This window comes from Meleagris gallopavo, chromosome Z, assembly GCF_000146605.3.
Source record: "Meleagris gallopavo isolate NT-WF06-2002-E0010 breed Aviagen turkey brand Nicholas breeding stock chromosome Z, Turkey_5.1, whole genome shotgun sequence".
In the NCBI taxonomy this organism is placed as follows: Eukaryota; Metazoa; Chordata; class Aves; order Galliformes; family Phasianidae; genus Meleagris; species Meleagris gallopavo.
Window position 1 is genome coordinate 48,048,163 of NC_015041.2, and position 8,608 is coordinate 48,056,770.

Here is an 8,608-nt window from a genome sequence, read left to right on the forward strand (position 1 = left end):
CAAGCAGAGCGTGTGGCTGGTGCTCTGTAATCAGAACTTTTAGGCCAGGGTGGCCGCTGTCCTCTTGATGAAAAGGAAACTGTGTGTTTTGTACAGGCAAGAGAAATACGGACCCTGCTTCCAGCCGTCATGGAGGCCTTGCGGTTTGCCAATACCTCCATTACTCTGAAGGTGCTGAAGATCTTCAGAAATATAATGCGCCATCTGGGGAAACGGCATGCCAGTTCCATTGCTCTGAAGCTGGCTGTGAAGATTCTGCCTCTTTTTAATCATGTAAGTCTGCTGTGGGAGGCTGAGCTCCATGAGTGGGTGCTCGACCGGAGGGCCTTCTCCTTTCTTTGCTTCTCCGGTTCTCGAGAATGAGATGTCTTCCGGGCTCTGCAGCCCAATGGGCCTTGTCCCTGGCAGCATAGCTCGGTTGTTCTTGGTGGCGTGAGGTCCCTGTGCTGGGGCCCAGCCTGACCGCTGTGCCAAGCATCTTCTGCCAAGGTTTATTTTCAAACCCTCCAGTGCACCCTCTTCTACCAGCGCCAGGCATTCTCTCCAGGTGCCATAGCAGGGAGTTGGAGGCTGAGTAGGCAGCGAGTGCCGTGAAGGCAGTGCCGAGGGCCAGCCCTATGTCCTGTTTGTCCTGGTGCTTGAGGAGCTCTGCTTTGAGCTGGTGGAGTGGCTGGGGGAGCACTCTGAGGCACAGGCACCCCATGTTGGAAACCTGTTGCACTGCTTTGCACGGCTGCACAGCGCCTTTGTGCGGAGTGTTGACTCCAAAGCATCTCCTTTCATGCCAGCCACGCCTACGCTCGTGCTCACCATGGGCAGTGAGAGTGTGTTGCTGAGGTCCGCCTGTTCTCCTCCCTCAGGTGTCAAGTGAAGTGCGAGACAACTCCATCTACCTCTTCAAAGATCTGATGGACGCTGTGCTGTGGTATAAGAAGGGAAACATGAAGAATGTTGTGTGCAAGGCCCTGCTTCCTCTGCTATTTCAGATGAGTGACAAGACCACGAGCGTAGCACAGGTATAAATTATAGACCTGACCAGCATGCGGGCAAGGGTGTGCTGACACCTCAGCGGTGACAGCGATGGTCTGGGAATTGAGAGCGAGTTCAGCAAGAACTCAAATACTGAGAAGTGTGTCTGTGGTGCCACCTCCTTGCATCTGTTGTTCCTTAGGCATCTGGGGAAGCCCTTGTGGCTTGTGCAAAATTCCTGAAGTGGGAGGAGCTCGAGCACTGGGCCCAGGAGGAGAACACAGTGGGGATCAGGATGTGTTTGGTAAGGACAGTCACACAGCCCATACCTTTTTGCTGGGGGAAAGGGGATGCTGTCAGGAGGGGTTGTACCAGTGGCTGGGGAGGCTCTGCAAGCTCCATGCCTTTCTGCTCTTCTGCAGCTGCACCAGGACAAGATGAGTGTGAAAGGATACCTGAGACAGAGCCTGCCATACCTGAAGGATTCTCAGGCCTCCTTGCGATGCGAGGCTGTCAAATTCATCGGTGAGCCCAACCGCTGGGTCCTTCTTTGGGCCCTGCCCTGGCAGCAAGGTGCAGCCTTGCAGACCCCAGAACATCCTGCCCATACCAGTAGCCCCGATGGGTGCCTTGCTCAGGTCCCGCCTCGGGCACTGTCCCTGCCTGCGACACGGGAGGGGAAGCAGCTGGGCTGGCTGGGCTGCACTCTGTGCTCCGTGGGGAGCGGGGGTCTGATGGGAGCTCTTTCCCTAGGGCTGGCTGTGCAGTACTCCAGGGAACAAAGTAAGGAAGTGCTGGATGAAATCTGCAGTGGTGAGTGAGGGCAGTGCTGCGCGTGCTGGGGCTGGGGGCCGGGGGGCAGAGCCTGGGCAGTGTGCAGCTGTGCCTTGCCGCAAGGCAATGCTGCAGGGGCAAGGGAGCATTCCTGGAGCAGGTGGGGCACTCCTGAGCAGTGGCTTCCAGCTGATCCCTCAGTCTCACATGCTCCTCTGGGCCTAGAAGAACAATGAGTGAGGCTGGTAGGGTCAGGAGGGAATGCTGGTGGCTCTGTGCAAGTCAGTGGGTTTCATCTCAGCTCTGTTTCCTTCTGTTGCAGCCCTTCAGCCTTTGGAAGATGACGTCTATCTGTCAGTCCGTTTCCTGGCAGCCCAGACAATACAGACTCTGACACATCGAAGGCAGCAGGCACCATCAGCAGGGAGCAGGCTCTCAGCACTTTGCTGCTGGCCCTGCATGGCCATCTAAAATTCTTGTGCAGAGACATTGCTATGACACGCATTCCTGTCATGCAAGACAGATCCCTTCAACAATGGAAGGAACCCAGGAGCACGGACATCCTGAAACAAAGAACAGGAACCGAGCTGGTTAGGACTGGGTCTGTACTTGGTGACTGACAAAGGTGAAAAGTACACCAGAAAGCCTTTGTGAGGAAGACTTGGAGAAGACCTCTGCCTGTGACCACCAGAGAGCAGCACGCGTGCACGCAGAGGCGGAACGTATCGTAATGATTTCCCCAACCTAATTGGAACGATATGATGAGATCTTGGAACAGTTTGAGCAAGCTTAACCCACCTGGTAACCCACCTGATGTGTCATCTTATCTATATGTATGATTTTGTATGCTAAATAAGCAACCAACAAGTGTTTTGTTGTGCGAGTTAGGAGTCATCACCCTCGCACCCACCACCATAATAAACATACCAACTTTATAACCTTCCATGCCTTATGGAGTTTGATTCTGTATGTTGCATCCATCCTTACAAAGAGGATTCTAATTAAAACTCAGATTGCAAGGCGGCTCCCTTGGTGTCCTCCTGTGTTGAGCTTATGTGCAAAGTTTCTGTAGCGGTGGGCTGCAGGAGTCAGCACGTAAGCTGACAGTACTCAGCTGGGAAATGCTGTTGATTCTCTCCAGGGGCACAAGAGGCCTCGGGTAGGGATACAGATCCTTTGGAGAACTGGACAATCAGCAACAGCATGCAGTTCCGTTGAAGAAAATAAAAGAATTCCATCTACATGCTAACCAATCGATCATGGAGGCGTTATGCATGATTCACGCCTGCATCCAATCAGAAGAACGCTTTGTATTATTTAAGAGTTGTATTTTTTCCAATAAACTGTCTTTTATCGCTTTCATAAAGTGCCAAAGTCCATTCTTTTTCTCTTGACAGACAAGCAGTAAAAAAAAAGGAGAGCTCCAGCTCTCTCAGCCTGTCCTCACAGGGGAGCTGCTCCTCTGATCATCTTTGTGGTCCCACTCTGGACCCATTCCAACAGCTGCATGTCCTTTTTGTGTTGGAGGCCCGTGAACTGCATGCAGGTGGGTTCTCATATGAGTGGAATAGAGGGGCAGAATCACTTCACCCGACCTCCTGGTCATGCTTTTTAAAATGCAACCCAGGATCCAGGTGGCCTTCAGGGCTGCAAGAGCACACTGCTGGCTGATGTTAGTCTTCCATCAACCGACATCCCCAAATCCCTCTCCTCAGGGCTGCTCTCAAGCTATCCTCTGCCCAACTTGCATCAGTGCTTGGGGCTGCCTTGACCCAGGTGCAGGACCTGGCACTTGGCTTTGTTGAACTTCATAGGGTTGGCATGGGTCCACCTCTCAAGCCCATCCAGGTCCCTCTGGATAGCATCCTTTTCCTCTGGTGTGTCAACTGCAGTACTCTGCTTGGTGTCATCTGTAAACTCACTGAGGGAACTCTCAATCCTGTCCACATTGCCTACAGTGATGTTCAACAGTGCCGGACCCAGCACAGATCCCTGAGGAATGCCACTCATCACCAGTCTCCACTTGGACACTGTGCTGTTTACCAGAACTCACTGAGTGTGACCGACCACCCAATTCCTTATCCAAGAAGTGGTGCAACAGTCAAATCCATTTTTCTCCATTTTGACAGCCAGAATGTTGTATGGGATTTCTACTGCAAATCAATGGTTTCTTCCAGTGCTGGAGTAAAAATAATGGTAAAAGCCTTCTGATTGGGCACTTCTCTTAAAAAATCTGGAAAAGAAACTGCTAAGAAAGTATATATTTCCGGTAATTTTAGGAATGAGTCAAGCATCTTCTAAGAAAGATTGCTTTCCCGTGTTGTATTTCTTTGTCACTGACTTCAAAGATTAACGTGGAAAGCGTCCGCATTTCTTGCTTTGCAACCTAGCTTCCTTTTGAACAATGGCTGTTATCTTCTTCAGAAAGCACACTGTTCTTGTCTTCATTTTAATATCAGCGTGACCCATAAATTGGATAGGACCAAAAACACGTTATTTCCAGCCTTGCAGTAACTTTTTAACAACAGTTAATTCTTCAGATGTAAGAAAGAACTAAAGAACTTCTACAGACTTATTTAGTTTAAGTTTTCCCATACTGAAATATTTTTGCCACTCCTGCTTCTGATCACATGAAAGTGGAAAAACTGAACCAGAAGATACTTTTATTCTGTTCTCCTGAATGTGTGTGTGTTGCTTGTGTTTGTTTGAATGGCATCTGCTCCCCCTCATGAAAAAGGCTTTGACTGGGAGCATAGTCTAAGATGCTCAGCTGGAAGGTGCAAAGAAATTCTGCTGATCTATGGGAGCCAGATAACAGGGAACGCACATGAACATCGAAGTTGATCCATACAAGCTGGAGATGCCTAGGAATTTGCTTTGCTTGCCAGCAAGCACTGAAGTCTATCCTGCTCCCTTTTGGCTTGAAACTTACAGTTTCAACTAGTTCCAGTGTGCTGGATGAAGTACTTGCCTTTATCTTAAAGGATTTTCATGCATTTAGAAACCCAACTTTTTTGGTCTCCTTATATTAAAAACTAGTTTTGTGAACTAAAATGACTCTTAGTGAATCCAGTAGATCTGCTGGAAGGCGTGAAAACAAAGAAATAGAGACCGCCTATAGCCAAGGTACAGAGTCCTTTTTCACAGAATCACAGAACCCTTAAGGTTGGAATAGACCTCTAAGTTCATCAAGTCCAACCCCATACCATCCCCACCATTCCCACTAGCCAACCCCGTCAGAGCCACCTCTATGTGCCTCTTGAACACCTCCAGGGTTCGTGACTCCACAGCCTTCCTGGGCAGCCTGTTTCAAGGCATACATTTCTCTGGAAGACTAGGTTTATGAAAGTCCAGCAGAGAGACATGATCAAATTTTTGAGTTGAAGGTCTGATTGCAATATTCCACTTGAAAATTTGCAGTTACGTCAATTGAAAATGGAGTTGCAAACAGAAATGGATGATTTTTTCCAGAATTCAAAGAGAAATGATGGTGCGCCAGAAACAAAAATTCAAAATGTTGATGAATCAAGCTCTTCCTACCAACTATGGGAGAAGCGCTTTGAAATTTATTTTCTGTACTCTCTTCTCTGACTAATAAGTCTGTCTGATGACTTTTCCCTCTTCTAACATTTTTAAAAGTATGGATCATTAACATACAAAACGCACAGCTTCAGCAATCTGTTGAGAACTAAGGACAGAAAACATCAGTTTCAAAAAGTTACTTTTTTGTCCAAGAGAAAAAGACACCTACTTTATTCTAGACAGCACAATCCCTACCCCAGAAGCCTGGGATAGATTTATAGAAGCCCTAGTTCCTCTAGGTGTGCCATGAAAATCAGTGTTACCTTGGAGAAATCATCTGAACGTTTTTGTGCATTTTGTGTCGGTGAAGAAACATGACCAAAAAAAAACCCCAATTACAAAACAAAGAGGATGGGATCAATCTCTAGACCTCACCAACATTTTATAGACAAATTCAACAGTGAGAGCAGGAAAAAGAACAGCTGAGCCTGAAAGGTTCTCCTGCCTCTTCATAAATGAAACATCAGCCCAGAAGTAAACATGACCAAAAAAAAAAAATCCCAACTATAAAACAAAGAGAATGGGATCAAACTCTAGACCTCACCAACATTTTATAGACAAATTCAACAAATGAAAGCAGGCAAAAAGAACAACTGAGCCTGAAAGGTGCTGCTGCCTCTTCATAAATGAAACATCAGCCCAGAAGTAAACTTGAAAATCAATGATTTTGTAACTCAAGAAGCACAGAACACAAGCAAAAATTATCATTCAGATGCTTTGAGACCTGGGGTCTGCCCTGTTGGTAATCTCATTTCAGAGTGGCTTTGACTCACTGGTATTTCTTGGTACAGCACAAAAGACCTCATCTGCCAACCTCTTAGAGCTTTGATCTCCTATTAATAAAAATCCATGTGTATGTCTTTTACTCATGTACTAATCACATTTATGTAAGCAACACTCACACCTGTATGTCTCATCAACCATGTGTTTTTCTAGATAGTTGGTAGACACCAGCAGTTTTTACATAGTATTTCTTTCGTATTTTGAGCAAACCTCAGACTCGATTTTTTTACAGCATTCCCTGAACTAGCAATATTTGAGAACTCAGCTGCAAAACTGCAGGCATGTTTCACCCTTCTTGACAGATGAAAGTAGTGTAGACTGATAGCACTTTGTTTATCAGCAGCGCTACACTTGCAGCTGTAGCTTCAGCCTAGCCATAGTCAGGAAAAGAGTATGGTTGTTACTGAGCAGGACATGCAAACCTCTGAAGAAGAAGTGCACATTTCTCTAGTCATGATCTCCAAACTTTCTTGCTTGCTTCTTTTAATGTCTTCAGTTGCTGCAGAGGACCACTGGCCGGGCACTCAGAGTTTGTCCAGCTTCAGGACAACACGTGAATACATTTTAGTTCATATTTGTGTTCCACTGCTGTGACTTCATTCACTAAGTGCTAGGGAGGCAGTCTGCAAGACCAGAAATGCAGATGGGATGGAATATAGTCATTGCAAAACATAGCCTGTGCCAGAAATAATAGACAAAATCCATGGAATCATTCTATAGTTTATAGTGAAACCTAAATATCCATATCTTGTATCAACAATTTCAACAATTGTAGACAACAAACACGGCGGTTTCCTTTTGCACTTCTTGCCTTCTCTCCTGGCTTGAATCAGTTCCTCATTCCAGCCAGAGCTCAACACCTTGACTTTGGTTTTCCATATTGCTGCCTGAAGGCCATGACAGATCTGAAATGGGCTGCATTTGAAGTGAATCAGTGGGCAAAAGGGAAAATAGATAATCTTTGCATGTGGGTATGGGAATGGGCAATAAAGACTACTGCCGGAGTCTTTCCTCAGGGTGGAGAATGTACTTGTATCTATCCATACGTTTCTGGAAGAGCAGTTCTTGCACTGCAGGCTAGCAGGGCTATTTTTCTGGAAATGGTTTCTCTTGTTTGCTTCAGGGTTTTTTTGTATGTTTGTTTGTTTTTGTTTTAAGTAGGACAGCAGCTTGTCTACAGAAGGTGTGGGCCAAGGTTTTGTGTCTTCTGTCACAGCAAATGAAGAACAATGTGCTGGTCCTAAATGCTGGGCAGAGCTGACCTAAGCAAGAGGTTTAAAATGCTGCGTAGTCAATGAGAGGGGATGAAGGTGATCTGTAGGGCAGAGAACAAAAATATTAAACAGAGCAAATCAGAGAGTAGCCTCCTGGTCATTTATTTTCAAGAAAGAAACAATCAGAACTCAAGCGGAAACAGGCTTCATAGGGATGCAGAGCACAGAAATCCTGTGCTGTGAGAAGGAAGATCGCTGAGTCTAGCAAACAAAGCCTGACACACAGCTGAGCTGAGGTGAGGTCTGAGATGCAATATGATGGCTTCCAACAATCGTGTGTGTTCTCAACTCAGCCAGGGGAGTGAAACTGCTTTTTAAATTGAAGGACACTGCTCCACAATTACCACAACAGGATAAGCTGCCAATAACTAAACTTGGAAAACAAGGAGTAATGGCCTAAAAGATGAACATAGGAAGTTCCGTACTATCACATGGAAGACCTTCTGTATGGTAAGGGTGACAGAGCATAGGAACAGGTTGCCCTGAGATGTTATGGAGTCTCCTTTCATGGAGATATCCAAGGCCCGGCAGAACGCCTATCCTGAGTGACCTATGGCAGGATATCTGCTGTAGCAGGGGGGCTGGACTCGATGATCTCTTGAGGTCCATTCCAACCCCTGTGATTCTGTGAATATTTTAACCTGCCAAGAGATGCAGACCTAGGACTAGCTACAGAAGAATAGTGCAGTGAGGGAGAGTACAGAAGAAGGGAACTATTTCTCTTCTGAGAAAGAAATAATTGACATAAAGCTTGATATAAAGCATAAAAATGCAGCTGTCTTCGGATCTCGAGAAGGAACTTGCTGGTTCTGGCCAGTGTTGCCTCTTCTTTGTTTTTAATGTTTTCCTGATTATTTAAACACATAAACAAACATGAAAGATTTAAATAAATATGAGCATGTTTCTTTACTGCTGCAAATATGTGCATTTTGTAAAACGCACCAGAGCAGAACAAGGAAGCCAAAGGTTTCCATTAATAAAAAGGACGATCTTCAGACCCTGCTGATGTAACTAGGCCAGTTTTTTTCTGAGGAAAACCAAGTCCTACGGAACCTGGCCAGTTGCCCAGCAGCTGTCACGTAAACTTCTGAAGACATCTACTTTCACACCACATCAAATATTACCCCCCAATCATCTCTCTCCATATTTGAATTTTCCATTACTTTTCCTTGATTTTCCAATCAAATGTAAAAAGAAGTAATCCGTTACACAACTTGGTGGAAACT

The 8,608-nt window shown here is 46.0% G+C and overlaps 1 protein-coding gene across 1 annotated transcript; it reads left to right on the forward strand.

Annotated features, from left to right (window-relative positions):
- Window positions 1–75: 75 nt before the first annotated feature.
- Window positions 76–2,214, forward strand: LOC104915210 (maestro heat-like repeat-containing protein family member 7). Its single transcript, XM_010725967.3, has 6 exons — window positions 76–273; window positions 861–1,016; window positions 1,172–1,273; window positions 1,392–1,494; window positions 1,723–1,782; window positions 2,066–2,214. The coding sequence occupies exons 1-6, from the start codon at window positions 130–132 to the stop codon at window positions 2,212–2,214; spliced, it is 714 nt and encodes a 237-aa protein (XP_010724269.2). The 5' UTR covers window positions 76–129.
- The last annotated feature ends 6,394 nt before the right edge of the window (window positions 2,215–8,608 follow it).

Excerpts from the sequence above, each read along its gene's own strand:
- LOC104915210 (XM_010725967.3), top strand. The coding sequence starts at position 130 with ATGGAGGCCTTGCGGTTTGCCAATACCTCCATTACTCTGAAGGTGCTG. Across the intron at positions 1,274-1,391 it reads TGGGGATCAGGATGTGTTTG|CTGCACCAGGACAAGATGAG; the intron begins GTAAGGACAGTC and ends GCTCTTCTGCAG. Across the intron at positions 1,783-2,065 it reads GCTGGATGAAATCTGCAGTG|CCCTTCAGCCTTTGGAAGAT; the intron begins GTGAGTGAGGGC and ends CTTCTGTTGCAG.